We start from the raw sequence: 24,444 nt of genomic DNA on the forward strand, positions 1-24,444 counted from the left end.
CTCCTCAGTAATTGAGAGAAAGAGATTCCGCAACTCCCCCCCCCCCTATTGTCAGATATCAAATGGGGCGGCTTTTTGAATTACCAGGGGAAACTGATAATGACATGATGGATGCGTGAGATTTCAAACAAAATTGAGTGTCAATTGACCGCATCGTCTAGTCAACACAAGTGTCTGCGGCATGCCAGCCAGACAGGAAATAAGGCCAATCTACTTCCTTTACTTCATTCAAATGTAGGATCTTAATTTGAGCCGGTTTGCTGCAGCAGGAAAATAATCCTGCAGCAACAGGAAATGTGAATTATGTGGATTATAATTAATGGACATTTTTTGTAGGGGTTGATACCTTTTTTCGTTAGGGAAAATGAAGTCTGACATTTTAAAGTGGAAATGACTAACTTTAGAAATCTTTTTCAACCACGGATACACTACAAGTTGCAAATTCTCAGCAACAAAATAGTGATAAAATTAAGATCCTACATCTGTATCAATCGTCTATTCTCCCTCACTGGGTTATGACACTATAATGGGCTCTCAGCTCAGGTTGCTTCTAGAAGGGGCGACCTGCAAAGAGGGGCTTCAACCCTGTGTGTTGCTCCTTATGCAACACTCACACACACGCACACACGCACGCACACACACACACACACACACACACACACACACACACACACACACACACACACACACACACACACACACACACACACACACACACACGCGCACACACACACACGCACAAACGCACACACATGCACACACACACACACACACATGCACAAACACGAAAGCGCGCACACATACTCTGATTCTCAAATGCATGTGGAACAGACAGAAAACCGAGCCAGTGGTAGGGTAGAAGGGTGCCCCCATTTAATTGTATTCTTTCTCCCTCTCTTTTTTTCTCACACTCCCTTGCTTGTAACCACGAATTTAGGGCAGTGAAAATGCACAGCAGTTTGAGCAATTAAGGAGTGACATCTAAACCTGTCTGGGGGACTGTGTGAGTTCCCTAATTCCAGGACTTTTCGCTTCTACTCCTTCTGCTCTCACGCTCTTAAAGAAGTATTGGCAGGGATGAGAAACGTGTGTATGTGTATGTGTGTGTGTGTGTGTGTGTGTGTGTGTGTGTGTGTGTGTGTGTGTGTGTGTGTGTGTGTGTGTGTGTGTGTGTGTGTGTGTGTGTGTGTTAGGAAACACTCTCCCACGGGTGGCCCACTGGGATGTCATCATCTCCTCATCATTGTGTCTGTGGTGTGTGGTAGAGAGTGTGTGTGAGACCCATATTGAGAGAATGAGTCTATGTGTAGCATTTTGTGTTAGTGGCCTTGAGAGCCATCAGTCAAGTACTGTTGGCTCTCCTCTGACTTCTCTCTTAAATAATTCATTGGACCCTCAATCACTAGAAACACACATATGGACACTCTGAGAAACCACTGTTTAGGGGTAAGAAGTCAGACATCAGTCTAGTAATATAAATAGATTTGTTTGCAGTGGAAGACTGCAGCAGCATTGACACTGTAGAGCAGTCAGACGTGTCCAGCGACTGCCAAATATCTCCTCTTCATTGCTTAAGGCTCAGAGATAAGCTACTGTCCGTGGATACATCTCATTATGTCTCCATATGTGACTAGGCCCTGAGTTTACAACCTTACAGCCACTAAAACCCCATTTCTACTGGCACTTAAATTCTCAAATTCGAGCTGGGTCGAGGGAAACCCGGGCCAGCGCAGCCCAGTTTCACAACTGGTGCCAGCTCGATTAGAATTCGTGCTGGTGACGCCGTTACTATGCAACCACCAGCTGATCACTGCTGGATGCTGACAACACGGTTAGCTAGCTCGCCTGGGCTTGTTGCTGTTAGCTAGCACATGGACAAGCAGTGCTGCAGTAGTCAGACATGACACAAATGACCACCATAGCTGGATCTTTCATTCATTTTTGCACTACACAATCAACTTGTATAAGAACAGTCAGCCCTCAAATGCTAGCTCCCTAACATTAGCTAGCAAATCAGAGTTGAAACAAGCTACCTAGCTAACGTGAGCTAGTAGGAGTTTTGGCTGGCCAGGTCGTATTGAAAGATAGCTAGCTAGCTACATCATATCAAACCTGTTGTCTGGTTTGCTTGGTTAGCTAGCTAAATACATGGCTCTGAGTCTGGTTGGCACTGGCAGGAGTATGGGGTAATGTTAGTTACAGCATGGTGAGGGGGAATTAATCACATATTGGCTACCTAGCAATATTACATAATTTCTCATTTCTGGAGTCAGTGGATACACAATTCCAGCTAGCCCACCAAGGCCAGCCCAACCCGGGTTGACTTCAAAGTGCCAATGGAAATGGGGCTTTAGTTCTCAATTCAATCAAACTCTGTAAAAGAATCACATATAAACCTATAAACCTATTTTGGTTTCTGTCAGTGACCGATCAATGGCCTCTTTATTCCTGATATTATTTATAGCACCTCGCTGACTGAGTATGAGGTAAATACAGTCCTAATGAATGAAATCATGAATACAGTAAGATTAAGAGATAGAGGGAGCAGGTGTTCTGCTGACACTGCAGATGAGCATGTAGAACAGAGATGAAATGATAGACAGAGAAAGAGAGAGGAAAGAGAGAGAGAGAGAGAGATTCAGGTGGAGAGAGTGAGCACTGGCCCCAGAGGACCAGCCAACCTGACAGAAAATGTTTGATATAATTAGTTTATCTGCTGGTTGGGGGAGATGGCTGCAATTGCGGTTGCAGTATGTGGAAGGGAGAGTTATCCACAGGCTTACAGAGGTGTGTTGGAGGGAGTCAGGGGACTGGGCGGGGCAGTGTGTGTGTGTGTGTGTGTGTGTGTGTGTGTGTGTGTGTGTGTGTGTGTGTGTGTGTGTGGTGTGTGTGTGTGTGTGTGTGTGTGGTGTGTGTGTGTGTGTGTGTGTGTGTGTGTGTGTGTGTGTGTGTGTGTGTGTGTGTGTGTGTGGAGGGTAAAGGTGACCAGGTGTGACAGAGTGGCCCTGGGGCCGTTGTGTTAGGGAGCCAGAGCGGACAGGAGACATACAGAAGCTCCTTCTTTACCTGATCCATCTAAACCCAGTGAACCTCAGACAGGTATTCTCTATCTGTCCAGGCCTGCTCTCGCTCTCTCTCTCTCTCTCTCTCTCTCTACCCCTCTCTCTTGCTGTCTCTCTCTCCTTTTCTCTCTCTCTCGTAAGCTGTCTCTCTCTCTGTTAGTCTTTCTCTTTCTCCTGGAATGGTGTCTCTTCCATAATTCTGTATCTACCTACCCCACCTATCATTCTTTCAATCTTCCTACCTCCCTCCCCCTTCCCCCTATCCCTTTCCTAACACCATTGTAACCACATCCACAACAACCTTAATATATTATTTTGATCTGTTTTGTGTGTGTTCTTTTTGAAGTAGTTATATATGGCTGGGTGCCCTATGGCTGCGAGACGAGGCCCATGCCAATAACCCCATCATGGAGGACCCTATAAATCAATACAGGCCTTTGTTTGATTCAGCAAGCTTTGCCAGGGTTCAGCTTGTTATGGATGAGGTATCAATAGAATAAGTGTGAAGCGCTGCACAGCGTGGGAGGAGAGTCCCCTAGGCTCCCAGTGCAAAGCAAGGCTAGAACAATCCACTTTTAATTGGAACGTGGCCTGAAAAGCTGGTAATTTGCAATTTGGGAGAGAGGTGAGAAATAAACGATGCAGCCCTCCCTTTCACCTCATTCACCCCCCCCCCCCCCCCACACACACACTCCTCGATGAAGTTATCAGAGGAAGCTGGAGGTATTAAGTCAGAACTATTATGCACAGCCAAGCTTAGTGAGAGAGAGATAGGCTCACAATGAGGCCCCTATCAGTATAATCTTGGATTTCCCCCCAGCCTTATGAATATTTATCTCCCCCATTATCACCAATGATGTTTCAATTGCACCTTGCACTGAGCATGTGCAGGATGGGATGCCACCTCTCCCGTTTACAGTGACTGCTGAGAGAGAGAGAGAGAGAGAGAGAGAGAGAGAGAGAGAGAGAGAGAGAGAGAGAAGGAGCAGGCATTGTTGTCCCTAGCCCCCAGACATCACTAGACGCTTTATTTTAGCCATTACTTGCAAGGGGGACATCCACATCAGTGTAATCTATGTTCATTAGTAAGGTCTGGTGAGTCTGATGAGGAGGAACAAAGCTACCTAATACATTTAGTCCCTCTGCAATACTGCATGCATGACATCAATGATTCTGGTCCCAGTGTATCAATTCCAATGCCTGTTCTATTGGTGCTTGACATTGGCAGCAAATGGTGGACTTTAGTGCTACATAACAGGCCAATATCCCTGGCCCTTCCAGCTGCAGTCTCTGAAAGCCCATGGAGAAACCATTCGTCCCAATGAGCTCTAAAGGCAAGTGGAAGCTCATAAATAGAGACTTGACTGTATAGACTTTGCATTTTATCTTTAAGCAGTTTCCACTTTTATGGGCCAGGGACCTCTCCAACCCAGGGAGGGAGAGAGGGGGATGGAGAGAGATAGAGAGAGGTAAAGAGGATGGAAAGATATAAAGAAAGGGGAGAGAGAAGAAATAGGAGAATAAGAATGAGGAAGAGAGAGAAAGAGAAAGACAGAGCAGGGTCACAAATCTTGCTGCTATTCTAGTATGTGGCATCTTCGCTCGTTTGCGGCTGCTCATTAACAAACAACACTGCTGTGAAATTGGTTTAATGACAAAGTAATAAAATTGCTATTCTGCTCACAGATGGCCCCAGGCACTGAGAGATTCTGCCAGGCTTACACTGGTTGCCCGGGCGCATTCAGCTGCTTATTCATGAAAAGGGCATCCTTCACTTTTTCTCTTTCTTTCTTTCTCTCTCCACTCAATTTTTTTTAACTCTACCTGCAAATGAAATAAATTAACCTACTTTTCCCCTTGTATTTTCCTTGAATTCTCTCTCCCACTCCTTTACTCTCTATGTGTGTGAGCCTCTCTCTCTTGCATATTCTCTCCATCTCTGGCGCTTGCTCTTTCCAGCTCTTACCCCGAACAGAAATTACCATCTTAAAATGAAAAGGAGGCTTGCCCACGCAAACGCAGCTCGACTTCATTTCAAACGCAGAGCCCTTGTTATTAAACGACCCACCAATAAAACCAAGCCATAGAAGAATAAAAGAGCCAAAATGAGATGTACAAAGACATTCTCTCTCTCTCTCTCTCTCTCTTCTCTCTCTCTCTCTCTCTCTCTCTCTCTCTCTCTCTCTCTCTCTCCCTCTCCCTCCTCTCTCCCTCTCTCTCCCTCCCTCTCTCTCTCTCCCTCCCTCCTCTCTCCCTCCCTCTCTCTCTCCCTCCCTCGCCCTCCCTCTCTCTCTCTCTCTCTCTCTCTCTCTCTCTCTCTCTCTCTCTCTCTCTCTCTCTCTCTCCCTCTCTCTCCCTCTCTCTCCCTCTCTCTCTCTCCCTCTCTCTCTCTCTCCCTCCCTCTCTCTCCCTCCCCTCGCCCTCCCTCTCTCTCTCTCTCTCTCTCTCTCGCTCTCTCTCTCTCTCGCCCTCTCTCTCGCCCTCGCCCTCTCTCTCGCTCTCGCTCTCTCTCGCCCTCTCTCTCTCTCTCGCCCTCCCTCCCTCGCCCGCCCTCTCTCTCTCTCTCGCCCTCTCTCTTTCTCTCGCCCTCTCTCTTTCTCTCGCCCTCCCTCCTGCCTTGTCTGGCTTCTTGTAGCATGTTGACCCCAACTCTGGAAAGGCTTGACTTGGTTACGGGAAAACTACTAAAAAAGGTCTTCATTTTCTATGATCAGCTGAGTGTGCCAGCTTTTCTTAAGGAGCCAACTGTTTTTCAGAACTCCCCTCTCACACGGAGGTGGGTACCTCTCTCGCCCCATGACCATGGCGTTGGGTGCGCACCTTGCCAGCCTATGACCCAATGTGGTCCTTCATGCCCAGACAAGTGGACAGGGTCTTGTTAATCTCACCCAACCATCATGGCTGGCACTGCCACCCATTACACACATGGGCAGACACACTGCCACACACATTCATCAGCTGTGACAGCACTTACTGTATGCATGTTACGCTAATATCTGAGTGTGAGAACCAGTAAATGGATGTGTGTGTGTGTGTGTGTGTGTGTGTGTGTGTGTGTGTGTGTGTGTGTGTGTGTGTGTGTGTGTGTGTGTGTGTGTGTGTGTGTGTGTGTGTGTGTGTGTGTGTGTGTGTGTGTGTGTGTGTGACTATGTGTGACTGAGCTAGACATTAGTCTCTCATTCAGTCGCACTTAGCGAAACGATTAACCAAATAAAACTGCAACACAGAGGGATTCTGTTCTGGCAAGAAGCAAAAATATGTTTTTCTCCTCCAAACATGGAAAATGGTTTAACTAAAGTGGGATTAATATTACAGCCAGATCAAATTATCCTGGAGGGAGGGGCTGTTGGTGGTGGTGGTGGGGGGGGGGGGTTGTTGTTGGTGGGAGTGAGGCACTTGGGATCTGACAACAGAGTCAATTCTGCTAATTAACTGCCAATTAGTGGTCCCTAAATGAGAGGGATCATGGTGCCCGTGTTGGCAGAGCCCGGCAAGCACACACATGCACAAACACACACACATACACATGCGCGCGCACACACACACACACACACACACACACACACACACACACACACACACACACACACACACACACCACACACACACACACACACACACACACACACACAGTGGCAAGAAAAAGTATGTGAACCCTTTGGAATTACCTGGATTCCTGTATAAATTGGTCATCAAATTTGATCTGATCTTCATCAAAGTCACAACAATAGACAAACACAGTGTGCTTAAACTAATAACACACAAATTATTGTATTTTTCTTGTCTATATTGAATACATCATTTAAACATTCACAGTGTAGGTTGGAAACAGTATGTGAACCCCAAGGCTAATGACTTTTCCAAAAGCTAATTGGAGTCAGGAGTCAGCTAACCTGGAGTCCAATCAATGAGATGAGATTGGAGATGTTGGTTAGAGCGGCCCTGCCCTATAAAAAATACTCACAAAATGTGATGTGAACCATGCATTTAACAAAAGAGATCTCAGAAGACCTAAGATTAAGAATTGTTGACTTGCATAAAGCTGGAAAGGGTTACAAAAGTATCTCTAAAAGCCTTGATGTTCATCAGTCCACGGTAAAACAAACTATCTATAAATGGAGAAAGTTCAGCACTGTTGCTACTTTCCCTAGGAGTGGCAGTCCTGCAAAGATGACTGCAAGAGCACAGCGCAGAATGGTCAATGAGGTTAAGAAGAATCCTAGTGTCAGCTAAAGACTTACAGAAGTCTCTGGAACATGCTAACATCTCTGTTGATGAGTCTACGATACGTAAAACACTAAACAAGAATGGTGTTCATGGGAGGACACCACAGAAGAAGCCACTGCTGTTAAAAAAAACATTGCTGCACGTCTGAAGTTTGCAAAAGTACACCTAGATGTTCCACAGCGATACTGGCAAAATATTCTGTGGACAGATGAAGCTACAGTTGAGTTGTTTGGAAGGAACACACAACACTATGTGTGGAAAAAAATAGGCATAGCACACCAACATCAACCTCATCCAACCACTAAAGTATGGTGGAGGAGCATCATGGTTTGGGGCTGTTTTGCTGCCTCAGGGCCTGGACAGCTTGCTATCATCGCCAGAAAAATGAATTCCCAAGTTTATCAAGACATTTTGCAGGAGATGTTAGCCTATCTGTCCGCCAATTGAAGCTCAACAGAAGTTGGGTGATGCAACAGGACAACGACCCAAAACACAGAAGTAAATCAACAACAGAATGGCTTCAACAGAAGTAAATACGCCTTCTGGAGTGGCCCCAGTCAGAGTTAAGACCTCAACCCGATTGAGATGCTGTTGCATGACCTCAAGAGAGCAGTTCACACCAGACATCCCAAGAATATTGCTGAACTGAAACAGTTTTGTAAAGAGGAATGGTCCAAAATTCCTCCTGACCGGTCTGATCTGCAACTACAGAAAACTTTGGTTGAGGTTATTGCTGCCAAAGGAGGGTCAACCAGTTATTAAACCCAAGGGTTCACATACTTTTCTCCACCCTGCACTGTGAATGTTTACACGGTGTGTTCAATGAAGACATGAAAACGTCGAATTGTTTGTGTGTTATTAGTTTAAGCAGACTGTGTTTGTCTATTGTTGTGACCTAGATGAAGATCAGATCAAAATTTATGACCAATTTATGCAGAAATCCAGGTATTTCCAAAGTGTTCACATACTTTTTCTTTCCATTGTAGATAGACAGATATAGACATCCCCCGGCTGCTACATCCTCCTGCAGTATATTTAGGAGTCCAGGGGACAAACAGAGAGAAAGAGAGAGGGAGAGAGGGTGGAAAGGAACTCAAATGCCTCTGTGTAAAACCCCAAAATGCTTAGATGAGTGAGAAGATATAAAAACACAAAACGAGGTTGGGCCAATTTCAAATTTTTACATTACATTTGGAAAATATTAGTTATTATTTAGCATTTCATGACAGCTCCTCATGCCAAGTCGGAGGGTCATAAAAAAATCCTACAAATCATAAAAAGCACTGTTTCTAAGTGTCTCCCTGGACTTTCTCAAGGGGGAGGAAAAAACTGCAGTAAGTGAAGTAACAAAAGCTAGCCTTCGTCTTGTTTTTTACCTACCCAGACACCACTATAGACACATGTTGTGTATCTAGTTATCCACACCACTAATAAGATGTTGCATGTGAATCTATAGCGGCATATGCCTCTCTACTGTGAGTCCAAGTCTGAGGGTGGGAGGGAGGGAGGGAGGGATAGCATACTGTGAAGGGAGTTCCACTGCAGTCAGGCTATATGCTAGCTAACACACTAATTACGGCAGGCTGATCTACAGCGAGCAGTATGGGAGAACAAATAGAGAAACTTTACTGATTGGCTGGATGGACAAAATAAACAGTGAGGCACAGTCCAAGACTGTGACATCACAAGGAGTAGATGAGGTGATTTGGAATTTGGACTTTCGAGGGGTGGAGACAGACCCCTGAGTCCCCCCTCTATCACCTAAGCTGTGCCTCTCCCTCTACCGTCTATGGATCCTGTCTAGCCTGACTATCTCCCACGTTGGCATCAATGGGTACTTGGCGCCATGGTCTGGAGGATATCCATCCCCTTATCATGTGACCTGTGTTCTGACAGAGGCCAAAGGTCGCCCCCGTGTCTTAATAACTCACTCATTGTATTCCTTTCTGCCGCTAATTAGAGCCTCTCCCTCTGTGTGTGTTTTCCCTAGTGCCGATCCCCAGTGAGGAGGTGGATAGGTAACAATAGAGTGTGGCTCAGTGCCCTCTTTATTGTTATTAGTGCTCCAGTGCTATGACGTTCAGTCATTATGGCCTCAGAGCCTCTCTCTCTCTCACTCTGTCTCTCTGTCTCTCTCTCTCTCTCTTTCTCTTTCTGTCTGTCTGCCTGTCTGTCTGTCTCTCTCTATCTTTCTCTGTCTGTCTGTCTCTCTCCTCTCTTTCTCTTTCTTTCTTTCTGTCTGTCTGTCTGTCTGTCTGTCTGTCTGTCTGTCTGTCTGTCTGTCTGTCTGTCTGTCTGTCTGTCTGTCTGTCTGTCTGTCTGTCTGTCTGTCTGTCTGTCTGTCTGTCTGTCTGTCTGTCTCTCTGTCTCTCTCTTTCTCTGTCTGGCTGTCTGTCTCTCTCTCCTCTCTCTCTCTCTCTCTCTTCTCTCTCCTCTCTCTCTCTCTCTCTCTCTCTCTCTCTCTCGCTCTCTCTCTCTCTCTCTCTCTCTCTCTCTCTCTCTCTCTCTCTCTCTCTGTCTCTCTCTCTCTCTCTGTCTGTCTCTCTCTCTCTGTCTGTCTCTCTCTGTCTCTCTCTCTGTGTCATGGAAATGGCCAACTGCCTGCCTGCCTGCCTGTGAGATGAGGGAATAATGAGGGGACGATTTCCTTCCTTTTTTAGGCGCTGTTGCTCTCCTCGGTCGTCTGTCATCGGACTCATCTCTCAGGGCTGCGTAATAACCCTGTGTGTGTGTGTGTGTGTGTGTGCGTGCGTGTGTGTGTGTGTATGTAGGAGTAAATAATGAATGGTGTGTTGATGGTAGTGAGCGGGGGCATGTCGTGCTGGGCCTGATGCTGAGACATGAAAGGATCCGGTCAGGCCCCATTTAGCCCAGACTGATAGAATAACACAGAGCTGCTGCATTCTGCTCACAATGACAACTGCAGCTGGATTCTACATTCTGGATCCTTGCCTCCAGTCCCCGCGCTGTTCCAAGGCATCTCTACCTGAGCCAAGGAAGGCCTGCTGATTTACCTCCTCTGCAAGGTGGAACCTCTAGTCACAACCCTCACCCTCCTTTTCAATCTCAAACGAATGTTTCAATGTTTTCCGACCACTGTTAGGGTGACGCTAATCTCCACACTGTAAGCAGAGCAAACAAGACGCTAACTAATGGTGAACTTATGTCCCCCACCACACTCTACACACAGTGTCTACTCTACACACACAGAGGGTGCAGTGTCACTCTAGCTATTAACACACACAAGGCCAGTGTTTGAGGAACAATTTACCCTGTCTCCTCCTCCTCCATTGCAAATCAGTGCAGTGATAAAGTGTACTTTAACCTGCACTGTTTGTTCCATATTAGCAACACTTGGCTAATGAGGTGTGAGCTGTATAAGCCAACAGGTGAGGTTGCAGCTTACAGTGACACTTATTAGCTACCCGCTAGCACTCAGCATATAGCTTTTAGCCTATTAGCTTTCAAGGCTAACACGTTGTAAGGCCTTGTCTTTCTAGGTAAGGGACTTGGAAAATAACCAAAGGAATACTCCACAGCTGCAATAGTCCTTCGGGGGGTAATACAGGTGAGGTGAGGGGCAGGTAAGTGTGCTGGGGGAGGTTGGTGGAGGGCTTGGCAGGGTGAAAGGGAGAGAGAGGGAGATGCGCCGTCCGTTGACACTACACAGAGCACCCTTGTGCCCTCCTCGGGCCGCGATTGTGCCGGTGGACAAAGCCGTGATTCAGGGCATCCTCCCCCAAGGGGGAGAGCTGGAAACTGAAGACGGTGGCCGTCCCTCTCGCTCTTTCTCTCTCTCTCTCTCTCTCCCGCACTCTCTTTTCCCTCCCTCCGTCTATCTCTCTGTCGCGGGCCAATAACCCGGCAGCGCCCCAAATCAAAGGAAAGCAGCACACAATGCACTCCCTCGAGCAGCCAGGAATTTCAGAGGCCGTTTTTTTCTGGCCCCATCAACAGGAATTTCATAAGGCCGAAATATCCTCTATCATATCCTGGGTGGAGGGATGGCCCATCTATCAGGGCCCTGGACCCGGGAGGAGACGACAGCAGACCAAAGAGAGAGGGGCCGGGTCCCAAACAAAGGGCCATTTAACTCTACCTCACCACACCGCCATGCCTGGTTATAAAAAAAAAAAATCTCATTTCATCCTGTCTATGGCTCATCTTTCGTGCACCGTTAAACACCAAATAACACGGTGCTGGCTCCCAACGGTTCTCCCTGCCCCCCTCTATCCCACAATGCCACCAGAGACACCAGAGGCATGCCACCAGAAGCCACTATAAGCCTCTCTAATGACTTTAATTGTGAAAACAGATTCCTGGTGTGTTTTTGTTAGCTAGCGCTAATGTATAAGTGAAACTAAGGCTCGGGCCATGGGTTCTGGCTCACGGTACGTCTGGGCTGGCTCTGGCTGGGAGACTGGGCTCGTGACGATGCATCCCGCCGAGACACATTTTCAGCCTGTTTATAAACAGATCGGCTGCATTTTTCTCTGATTCTATCTCTCTCTGTCTCTGTCGCTATTCCTCTCTCTCTCGCTCTCTCTCTCTCTCCTCAGTCTCTCTCTCTCTCTCTCTCTCATTCCTCTCAGGTTAGTAGACTATTTCTGCATTAATCACCATGACACAGGCAAGGCAACTCAATTTTCTGCTCCTGTAGGTAAGGTGCGTGGCGTCCCGAAACAGCGGCACGACGAGGCATGAAACAGGCAAGCGGGGGCTAATCTTTGGTTACTGGTGTAATTGAAATGCTATCCACACTGTAGGGTGCATTAAAGTCTGATAACAGCGGTTCCTGTGGCCAATTTAAGTAGCTTGACTTCCCTCTGCTAAAAAAAAAGGAGAGAGAGAGGGAAGGGAAAAAAAATGGTCTGACAGATAAGGCAGACAAACCGAGCTAATTCTCCAGGCATGTTTCTCATTGTGATCCCGGATAAATTAGAAAAAAAATGAATCAAGGAACCAAAAAATCAATTGACCCTCGGGTGTCTTGTCAGGCTGCGAGTGTGATAAACCTAAAAGCTTGGTTAATGTCGGCCTGCCTGTACCCAACAGATAGAGCACTTTGTAAATGAACCCGCTTTGATAAATATATTAAGGAAAGCTGTGAAGAAAAGGCAGAGACTTCTCATTTGTAAATAGAACCCTCGCTACATGGAATTAAAATGATAAAAATGAGGTTCCATGTAATTAAGTTTGTGTAAGACCTGAAATCCGTGCAAATACCTTCCCGGAATTCTGAAAGGAAGCTGTCAGTTCAATTAATCTGAACATCACCCCGAGAATGTGCTGAACAAAATTAAGCCGTAGATAAAACCTGGGCTAGTATTTTGATACGTAATTCCTGTATCATTTCTTTGCTTCTGTGATCATTTTATTTAATCCACCACCCCCAGTTATGTGCTAAGCCATCTACAAAGAGACTGCTGGCCAGGCCACTGAAACCTTAATCCACCATATAGCATGTGTAAAAAGGGGAGGGGGCGGCTGGTGGGTTTTGCTTGTGTGGCGGTGGTGGTGGTACTGGTAGTAGATGAAGGGGAGGTAAGGTGGGGGGTGCCATATGATCTCTCCTTTTTGCTTTAACCATATCCAAGTGAAAACATGTATATAAACAGACCGGTGACTTCGTGCTAAACACTTTGCTGATAAAGCCGCAACATCCTGATACCTTGCATCCAGGGATGCCACAGAGACAGAGTGTGTGTTCGGTGAGTGTGTGTGTGTGTGTGTGTGTGTGTTTTGTGTGTGTGTGTGTGTGAGATGAGGTGTGGTAGGAGGGGGGACTGTACATAAACGGTTTTCACACTTTAGGAGTCTTAGCCGTCTTGGCTGCCGGGTGAAAATGAAAGGCAGAGCGATGCTGGTGGCAGAGATAGGAGGACGTGAAGACTTGACTCACCAGTTGTTTACTTGTAAGATGGTCAGGCCTGTGTCTTGGGCTAGCTGCTTTTTCTGTTCTTCAGAAGGGTACGGGTGCTACAAGAGAAAGACAGAGAGATAGACCAGATGAGTTTCTTTGTTCAAAGAGATAAACATAAATCTTCCCGTGTCGTATCACACACAGAGAGAGTGAGAGCCGTGGCTGAGGGACGGATGTTGTATGACTATGTATTGCACTGTGTGTGTTGTGGTATAACATGTATTGTGTAGGTGAAGACTATACCTCCCATGGCCTACAACTAAGCCCGCCCTTCCTAATGTATAGCCCCCACACACACACACACACACACACACACACACACACACACACACACACACACACACACACACACACACACACACACACACACACACACACACACACACTAATGGGGAGCGCAAACCTGTCAAGAGGTGGTCGAACAAGTTTGTCAAAACTGCCAACTGCGATAACCCTTCTTCCTCATTCCATCCAACACACACACTGACAAGCCGTCAAACACACCATCCAACATGCACAGCCTCTCTCCCCCTCAATCTCCAGTGTCTTAGACTCCCGTTTGTAATACAATATAGAAAATGAGTGTGTGAAGATTTGCATTGAATCCATTTATTTCCTTGAATGTCTGAAGGGAAAACATGGTACTCTGGTTTCATAGAGAGGCCAGTGCAGCCCTGAGAGGAACAGAATGATAGGAAATGCCTCACCTCTCTCTCGCTCTCTATCTCAACACCTTTACCTGCAAATGGAATTCCCAGAGTGGAGCTGTAATGATACTATTTGTGTCAGCTTCAATATAGCAAACATGATATGATATAAATGGCAGACCTTGGGCCTGTTGTGTGTGTACACTGCTGTAGCTGCTATGAAGCATGACAAAACAACAGTGATCGCTGGTGACAGATGTCTTTAAGGGACAGATTAGGGGGAAGTGTACACGCAAACGCAACAAACGAGTCGCTATGCGTTTCATTCAGCCGCTCCGCACACACACGACACACATACATGTGTGGATGGCATGCACACACAAACACACAACAGACACGGGTTTAAAAGGTGACATCTTAATCCTACTCATCCATCGACCTTTACCCTCTCCCACCCCTCCTCCCTCCTTTACCCTCTGTCACCCCTCCTCCCTCCTTTACCCTCTGTCACCCCTCCTCCCTCCTTTACCCTCTGTCACCCCTCCTCCCTCCTTTACCCTCTCCCACCCCTCCTCCCTCCTTTACCCTCTGTCACCCCTCCTCCCTCCTTTACCCTCTCCCACCCCTCCTCCCTCCTTTACCCTCTGTCACCCCTCCTCCCTCCTTTACCCTCTGTCACCCCTCCTCCCTCCTTTACCCTCTGCCACCCCTCCTCCCTCCTTTACCCTCTGTCACCCCTCCTCCCTCCTTTACCCTCTGTCACCCCTCCTCCCTCCTTTACCCTCTCCCACCCCTCCTCCCTCCTTTACCCTCTGCCACCCCTCCTCCCTCCTTTACCCTCTGTCACCCCTCCTCCCTCCTTTACCCTCTGTCACCCCTCCTCCCTCCTTTACCCTCTCCCACCCCTCCTCCCTCCTTTACCCTCTCCCACCCCTCCTCCCTCCTTTACCCTCTGTCACCCCTCCTCCCTCCTTTACCCTCTGTCACCCCTCCTCCCTCCTTTACCCTCTGCCACCCCTCCTCCCTCCTTTACCCTCTGCCAACAACCTTTACTTTGTTTCTTGTTTCAGTTTTTCACCAGACCAATGCAGGTTATGCATATGATAGTAACTTCTAGCAATGTCATTTTGGCCCTATACTTTTCAGTATAAAATAACTTCAAAAGATAATCATTGCTCCATTTTCTCATTTACAGCTACAAGAATAGATATAATATAACTTGTTCTATCCTATCAGTAGAACAAACAGTAGAACATTTCTTCAGGTAACAATGCCTGTCTCAATGTGCCCTTTTTAATTAAATGAAAGAAGAAAAAAACATTTTAGGAATGTGCTCAATTAATAACAAACAAGGCTGGGATTGGACAAATAATGAATCAAGGCTGCAAGGAGGATTAATCTGATTTCTACTTGTGTATGCAGTCCCTTTTAATATGCTAAAATCATTAACAAAGAAAGATGATAATGCTTACATAGAAATACATTGTTTGATTGCCAGGTGCTGACATTTTCTTGGCTGAGGCAGACAGGTTTTTTTCTCTGTGTGTGTGTGTGTGTGTGTGTGTGTGTCCACCTTTATGAGTGTGTGTTTGGCTTTTCTCTTCTCATCCCTGCACAACAACACGTAATAAGACTAGGGACCTTTCCTCCCTCTCCCTCCACTCTCAGCTTCCCTGGCTTTTTCACATTAGCAATGACCACGGCCACCATCAAAACCCACACAAACACTCTGACATGAACACACACACACACACACACACACACACACACACACACACACACACACACACACACACACACACACACACACACACACACACACACACACACACACACACACACACACACACACACACACACTAATGGGGAGCGGAGGTGAGGGGAGAGGAGCAGACAGGGCCAGATTGGAAATGGGAGTGGGTCATTTACATTGCATTAAGGCTTCCTCGGCCTCTCGGGCTCAGACCCGGTCATCAATCGCCCCACTGTCAGCCGGGCCGGGTGATAAATACAGCGGGCCGTGGCACGCCGTGGCCAGCAGCACCACATAATGAATGGTTTGAACAAACAAGAAAGATGTCTCATCAAGGAGAGTGGGGATGTTAAAGCCCCTTGCAGCAAAAAGCCCTGAGTAAGGAGATTTACTCCTAACCACATTGACACCACACAAAAAAAAATCCTATTTCACTCAGCCTCCCTCCCTCCACCAGACCCCCCCAGCCTCACACACACATACAGTATATATACGCGCATGCACACACACAGTAAACGTGTGCCTGTGTCTTACAGCTTATAGCCACCCCCCTCTCCACTCCTCCACCTCACCTCCTCATCTCTCTCTCTCTCTCTCTCTCTCTCGTTCTCCCTGTTTCTACGAGTGAGAGTCTGCAGGCCACCCACAGCTTTACATTGTGGCAGGACTCTAAAGCATGAGAGCTCTGAATATCATGGCCAGACAAAATGGAGAGTGCTGCGGTCTAGGACCTAATACAGGCTGGGGTGCTTTGTACACACAACCCAGAGAACTAGGCCATCATGGCAGGCTAGCGGTTACAGGGCTACAGCAGCCGTGAAATTGGAGGAAGGGTATTTAGCCTTTTGAGCAACCTCTTCACGTTCATTTCCTCCGTAAAAAAATCTAGGGCAGTAAATCACCAATGTCAAAGAAATAATACGAAAACCCGAGATAGATATACTCTGAGTGAGAGACAAATGTGTTAAGTCGTAAATAATAAATCATTCAGTGTTTTTGATTGTTGATTGTTTTTTTTCTTTCCTTAAGATGTCTGTCCACCCTCAGAAGCATGAGTGTGACATGATTTCTTAATGGATGCAACACAAACCAAACCCACAGAGATCAAAGAGGTTATTGAAAATCTCCCTCTGCTAGCTTTGAATGGAATCAATAGAGCGAGTTACAAACACCAAAACCAATATCCTGAAAAGGGGAATTGGCCACAAAATCTAAAGCGCTCCATCCAGTCTATAAATAATTAGGCCTAGAAATGAGCGGCGTGTTTTATTGCCCAGTACAGTGCGGGGCCGGCCTCTTGTGATCGAAACAGCTCTGTTAATTACGCGGAAGTCCACTAATGCCACAAGCATGCGCTATTCCGCCACCACACTCCTCTAATTTCTACTATCTGACCCACAGATACACCCCCCACTACACACACACGCACGCACACACACACGCACGCACGCACACACGCACGCACGTACGCACGCACGCACACACACACATACACACTCGTGATGGAGACATGCTGAGGTGGATGGTGTTCTACCAGACTGCAATGTGTGTGTGTGTGTGTGTGTGTGTGTGTGTGTGTGTGTGTGTGTGTGTGTGTGTGTGTGTGTGTGTGTGTGTGATGGCTCTGTTGGCCAGATTACAGGGTGTGATGCTCTCTGTGCTCTCTGATACTGCTGAATGTAATGGCTCCTGTGGTTGCAGCACATTACCAGCTGAGCTAGGCTTCCATCATTCCTCCCTACACACTCCTCCTTCAGCCCCAGAGAATACCCTGCCAGACCAGCTTTTCCACCTTACCCTACATCCATTAGACCACTCTTACCCTTATCCCATATCCATCCACTCCTACTGCACGCCCATCTATTCAAATATACTGGATGTCTTTGCTATGGATCAAATTCATATAAATATACAGTGGCCATTCTTACAACACTCCTCCCTAATGCGACTGTCCAGCCATTACCCCCCCCCCCCCCCTCCCAACTTCATCTCACCCCCACCGCTTTATCCTCCTACACCCCCACCCCTTCACCCTGCGCCTACTGCAGACCCTAGCTGATGGATGACATCATCAGCGGCAGGGCCAGTGTGACATGAATTATAGTCCCAGGCCACAGGGTTGCAGTGTCCTGCAAATCCATTCCATGCTAATGACTCCCTCCCTCCCAGGAAATCACAGGCCATTGGCTGTTTACCCCCAACGCCATGGCAACACACCGCCAACCAACCTCCCATTTGTTTTGTTTTCCTCCCTTGTGTTGATTGGTGTAATTTGGTCCCATCGATGTCGCTATAAGCTTATTAAAACCATATATCCTTTTGATCTTTATTTAAACAATATTTAATAAAGACTCCACTTAGCAAACTGACATGATAATTGTTTGAGTGTGAAATATTTTGGACAGTATTGCTTATTGTGTTGATAGGACCGTACTGTGATAATGTGTACTTGGATCTTCTATTCTGCTTTATGCAGCAATGTATTAATCAAATGTAGGATTTCATATATTTTCCAAATTGATTGCAATCTTATTTGTTTTTTACTCAAAGTGACTAGCAGGGATAATAATAACACTCACAGTCTAAATAAAAAGAAGCAAATGAAGGCATGACATTTTAATATGTACTCTGCATAAAGTTGGAGTAAGATTATTACAGTTATGAATGAGATTGAGGCATTTCTTATAGATCAAAAAGATATGCCATACATATTTCCAATGGGACTTTTTAAAGTTATCCCTCATGACTTGATTACCGTGCACGGCACGATAGTTTTTTCCATTTCATAATGAAAGCCCTTTTCCTTGAATTGTTGGATTTAGTTCATCAGTCTGACAACATCAAATGGTCTGACAATTGACAATCTTACACTATAGCTATTTCATTATAATCAATGACCATTTGACTGCTGAAACGTAGGCCCGTATTTTTTTGAAACCTTGCTTGTTGTTGAAGCTCAAATACAAGGTTTTTGGAGACTGCGTGTTCCTATCCTCCTCTCCCTCCCTGTGTGTGTTGTGTGTGTGTGTGTGTGTGTTTTTGGGTGGGTGGAGGGGTTTGGAGGGGGGTTAGGTTCGTGTTTGTTTTATTTTCCTGGGGACTAAGCTGCTTCCTGACAACAGGGAGAAAACAGGCAAGAATGCCACATGACTCAATGACTCAACCTCTGTTGCTTTCAACTGCCTGAGACTGTGCCAGACACACACATACACACACACACACACACACACACACACACACACACACACACACACACACCACACACACACACACACACACACACACACACACACACACACACACACACACACACACACACACACACACACACACACACACACACACACACACACACGTGCACACATGTAATACACTCCCACACAACCATCCACCAACAACCAAGCCTCCATACACACACACACACACACACACACACACACACACACACACACACACACACACACACACACACACACACACACACACACACACACACACACACACACACACACACACACACACACACACACACACACACACACACACACACACCCCTAGACTGTTCTCTGAAATAAAACAGTTATCATGTCATAGACATCAAAGTGGTGGCCAGGCAGCCCTATTGTGGAGCATTAGCTTGGCTGCCAGGGCTCAGTAAAGTAGCACTGCCTGCTGCAGCAGTACCGTGGCAGCGGCCCCAGCCCCCCCTCAACTCAGCTCAACAATCACTGGCTGGCCTCCTGCATGGGGCTCCTGGCCCCCAGCCAGTCAGACTGTTTGCTCTACACCATTCATTTATGTTCATTGGAGATGGTGCAAGAGCCTGCCAAGCAAACTGTTGCCCCTGTGAAGGAGGGAGGGAGGGGAACCGGCAAATGAGGAGGTGTGGGAGTGGGAGGGGAGGAGGCATCTCTAGAGGATATGCGAGATCTGGGCTTAAATGTCCATGAGGCTATAAACCAATCACTCCCACACTCTCCGAGAGCAAGCGCAGGGACTGAGGCTCATGGGTAACGGCCTACACCCAGCAGCCAATCAGAGGAGAGAGATGTTTACGGTGAACTGTACTGTATGTCTCCTGGTGTATTACTTTTGATAACATCCTTATTATCAACTATCTAAGAAAATATCCACCGTGGGGAAGGTAGAGCTTAGTGTTACCACAGCCTTGTACTGTTTATGGTGAGCAGGTGGATGGAGTGGTTTGGGAGACCCTCATGTGAGTGTGTGTGCGTGTGTTGTTTTCCAGTCTCCGGTCTCAGATGTGGCCCGCAGCCATAGAGATGGGACTGTTTAATCATCAGATCAAGTTCATGGCTTCTCTTTCTACCACACGGCCACCCCACCGCTTTCAAGGGGAGGAATATGATCCCCTTATCCTTACAGAGGGGACCTGGTCTCTCTCTCTCCCCTTCTCTCTCCCCTTCTCTCTCTCTCTCTCCCTCTGTCTCTCTCTCTCTCTTCCCTTCTCTCTCTCCCCTCTCTCTCTCCCCTTCTCTCTCCCCTTCTCTTTCTCTCCCCTTCTCTCTCCCCTTCTCTCTCTCTCTCTCTTCCCTTGTCTCTCTCTCTCTCTTCCCTTCTCTCTCCCCTTCTCTCTCCCCTTCTCTTTCTCTCCCCTTCTCTCTCCCCTTTTCTCTCTCCCCTTCTCTCTCTCTCTCTCCCCTTCTCTCTCCCCTTTTTTCTCTCTCTCTCTCTCTCTCTCTCTCTCTCCTCTCTCTCTCTCTCTCTCTCTCTCTCTCCCTCTCTCTCTCTCCCTCCCTCCCTCTCTCTCTCTCTTCCTCCATACTCTACGTCCCCGGCGGCTAAACTCCCCACACTCAACACCAGCCAGTCTGGACTCTTCTCTTTCTTCTCCTCTCCTCCTCTGTACTCTTCTCTTTCTTCTCCTCCTCCTCCTTTCCAAGTTTCCGCTCACACTTTAAGCCAGGTCCTACAGGGCAGGAATTTGGCCTGGTTTTCCAGACCAGGCTCTTTCAACTGGTTTGTTGTGGTAACTGGCTGCTGTGGGGCATCGGAGCTCAGAGCTAGCCTGATGTGGGGTGGCAGGTAGACTAGTGGTTAGCGTGTTGGGCCAGTAACCGAAAGGTTGCTGCGTCAAATCCCCGAGCTGACAAGGCAAAAATCTGTCGTTCTGCCCTTGAACAAGGCAGTTAACCCACTGTTCCCGGTAGGTTGTCATTGTAAATAAGAATTTGTTCTTAAACTTCAAAAATGTCAATACTTGTACTGCCCCGTGAAAACATTTATCAATGGCTTTACATGGCAAAATTGAGTTTACAGTCATTTTTAATAATAAATAAATAATAATAATGTTTCTATCGTGTTTAATTGCAAGAGGGATTTTATAAAGACTGTACCAGTATTCCAGTACAGCGTGAGCAGTCATCTTTGGTTTTGCACAGCTCGCAGCGGGTGGTGTGAAGTAATTCATGTATACTCTTTGAAAGTGACTTTTAGGGTCTATAAGGTAGTCATTAGCAGGCTGGTACGGTCACCTAGGGCCAGTGAAAAAGGAAAGGGCCCATCCCCCTGGCCCATCATTCAGGACCCCCCATATCCACACCACTTGCCACTATTGCCTGTCATAAAGTCATTGGGAGCCTCTGCTTACACGCTAAACGGCCCAGTCCACTGCTAGCTGGATAAACACCGACACCACTTTAATGACCTGAGCACACATTGTAAAGTGGCGGCAGGTAGCCTAGTGGTTAGAGCGTTGGACCAGTAACCGAAAGGTTGCTAGATCGAATTCCCGAGCTGACAAGGTAAAAATCTGTTGTTCTGCCTCTGAACAAGGCAGTTAATCCACTGTTCATAGGCTGTTATTGTAGATAATAATTTGTTCTTAACTGTTAAATAAAGGTTTCATTTTTTTTAGAAGCAGGGAATCGGTGAGCAGGCTAACAGGCTAGCAGGCTAACAACCTGGGTCGAAGCTTCCAAGGTCTAAAGACATAGGAGGAAGAATTTGGGCCTAAACGTTCTCACGTTAACTTAATGGTGTCCAGATCCACCTGGCTATTGTAGCCAAACGGTGAGGTGAGAGAGAATCTGTTCTAGCCTCCGGCAAGGATAAAGGAAAGGCGAAGATGGCCCTATAGAAATACTGAATCCTTCACGTTGTAAGAGACAGGCTTAACTCTTCATGTGCTGCTACAGTGGCACACACCTTTTGTAACTTGGATCTTTCTCTGGGAGACTGAAAAGTCTTACAGTACCAGTACAGCTGGGACTTGTAAGTCACAAACCCTAGACTGCACATGTCCCATGCATTACACCATTAGGCATCTAACTACCTCTGAACAACCCCTGCTCCATTATCTATCTCCCCCACCGTCCCTCTCCCCAGGGCCTGAACTTCCCTGCTCCATTATCTATCTCCCCCACCGTCCCTCTCCCCAGGGCCTGAACTTCCCTGCTCCATTATCTATCTCCCCCACCGTCCCTCTCCCCAGGGCCTGAACTTCCCTGCTCCATTATCTATCTCCCCCACCGTCCCTCTCCCCAGGGCCTGAACTTCCCTGCTCCATTATCTATCTCCCCCACCGTCCCTCTCCCCAGGGCCTGAACTTCCCTGCTCCATTATCTATCTCCCCCACCGTCCCTCTCCCCAGGGCCTGAACTTCCCTGCTCCATTATCTATCTCTCCCACCGTCCCTCTCCCCAGGGCCTGAACTTCCCTGCTCCATTATCTATCTCCTCCACCGTCCCTCTCCCCAGGGCCTGAACAACCCCTGCTCCATTATCTATCTCCCCCACCATCCCTCTCCCCAGGGCCTGAACTTCCCTGCTCCATTATCTATCTCCCCCACCATCCCTCTCCCCAGGGCCTGAACTTCCCTGCTCCATTATCTATCTCCTCCACCGTCCCTCTCCCCAGGGCCTGAACAACCCCTGCTCCATTATCTATCTCCCCCACCATCCCTCTCCCCAGGGCCTGAACTTCCCTGCTCCATTATCTATCTCCCCCACCGTCCCTCTACCCAGGGCCTGAACAACCCCTGCTCCATTATCTATCTCCCCCACCGTCCCTCTCCCCAGGGCCTGAACTTCCCTGCTCCATTATCTATCTCCCCCACCGTCCCTCTCCCCAGGGCCTGAACTTCCCTGCTCCATTATCTATCTCCCCCACCGTCCCTCTCCCCAGGGCCTGAACAACCCCTGCTCCATTATCTATCTCCCCCACCGTCCCTCTCCCCAGGGCCTGAACTTCCCTGCTCCATTATCTATCTCCCCCACCGTCCCTCTCCCCAGGGCCTGAACTTCCCTGCTCCATTATCTATCTCCCCCACCATCCCTCTCCCCAGGGCCTGAACTTCCCTGCTCCATTATCTATCTCCCCCACCGTCCCTCTCCCCAGGGCCTGAACAACCCCTGATCCATTATCTATCTCCCCCACCGTCCCTCTCCCCAGGGCCTGAACTTCCCTGCTCCATTATCTATCTCCCCCACCGTCCCTCTCCCCAGGGCCTGAACTTCCCTGCTCCATTATCTATCTCCCCCACCGTCCCTCTCCCCAGGGCCTGAACTTCCCTGCTCCATTATCTATCTCTCCCACCGTCCCTCTCCCCAGGGCCTGAACTTCCCTGCTCCATTATCTATCTCCTCCACCGTCCCTCTCCCCAGGGCCTGAACAACCCCTGCTCCATTATCTATCTCCCCCACCATCCCTCTCCCCAGGGCCTGAACTTCCCTGCTCCATTATCTATCTCCCCCACCATCCCTCTCCCCAGGGCCTGAACTTCCCTGCTCCATTATCTATCTCCTCCACCGTCCCTCTCCCCAGGGCCTGAACAACCCCTGCTCCATTATCTATCTCCCCCACCATCCCTCTCCCCAGGGCCTGAACTTCCCTGCTCCATTATCTATCTCCCCCACCGTCCCTCTACCCAGGGCCTGAACAACCCCTGCTCCATTATCTATCTCCCCCACCGTCCCTCTCCCCAGGGCCTGAACTTCCCTGCTCCATTATCTATCTCCCCCACCGTCCCTCTCCCCAGGGCCTGAACTTCCCTGCTCCATTATCTATCTCCCCCACCGTCCCTCTCCCCAGGGCCTGAACAACCCCTGCTCCATTATCTATCTCCCCCACCGTCCCTCTCCCCAGGGCCTGAACTTCCCTGCTCCATTATCTATCTCCCCCACCGTCTCTCTCCCCAGGGCCTGAACTTCCCTGCTCCATTATCTATCTCCCCCACCATCCCTCTCCCCAGGGCCTGAACTTCCCTGCTCCATTATCTATCTCTCCCACCGTCCCTCTCCCCAGGGCCTGAACAACCCCTGCTCCATTATCTATCTCCCCCACCGTCCCTCTCCCCAGGGCCTCAACAACCCCTGCTCCATTATCTATCTCCCCCACCGTCTCTCTCCCCAGGGCCTGAACTTCCCTGCTCCATACTTGAATATATTTAGTCTGCGTGAAACAGGACATGGTTATTACACGCTGAGTGTCCCAGGAATCTCTAAGCTCCTTCAAGGGGCTTCTGGGTAAGCCAAGAGCAACAGGGTCAGGCGACAGGGGTACAGTGCCGGGGGTACTTCACCTCCTAGACTCTCATGGTCTGTTGTGAATGACTCGAGTATTTACATGAAGAGTTTGTCTATGTTTCCCCCTTCTCTGTTGTGTCCTCTAAACATTGTTTAACTTTCACAAGAAGAAATAGAGTGGGATTTTATCTTGGAGCTGTGGCACAGGTTCATTTGTGTGTGGGGGGAGGGGGAGCGTTTTGTTCCCCTATGCTAGATGAGGTCCTGAAAGTGGCCCTTGATGGACTCTCCTTCCACTTGGGTATTAAGTTAATGAGCGTAAGTATTTAAGTATTCATACACAACC

General features: G+C 48.0%; 1 protein-coding gene across 11 annotated transcripts in view; it reads right to left on the reverse strand.

The window, feature by feature from the left end:
- Positions 1-24,444, reverse strand: part of meis2a (Meis homeobox 2a) — a 105,207-nt gene that overhangs the window by 20,966 nt on the left and 59,797 nt on the right. For all 11 annotated transcript variants that reach the window (XM_014193733.3, XM_014193725.3, XM_014193696.3 and 8 more), the window contains one exon: positions 13,192-13,268. In XM_014193733.3, the coding sequence (XP_014049208.3) occupies positions 13,192-13,268 (77 nt within the window). The remainder of the gene's footprint in view (positions 1-13,191; positions 13,269-24,444) is intronic.

Source organism: Salmo salar, chromosome 01 (genome assembly GCF_965601325.2).
Source record: "Salmo salar chromosome 01, fSalSal1, whole genome shotgun sequence".
Classification (NCBI taxonomy): domain Eukaryota; kingdom Metazoa; phylum Chordata; class Actinopteri; order Salmoniformes; family Salmonidae; genus Salmo; species Salmo salar.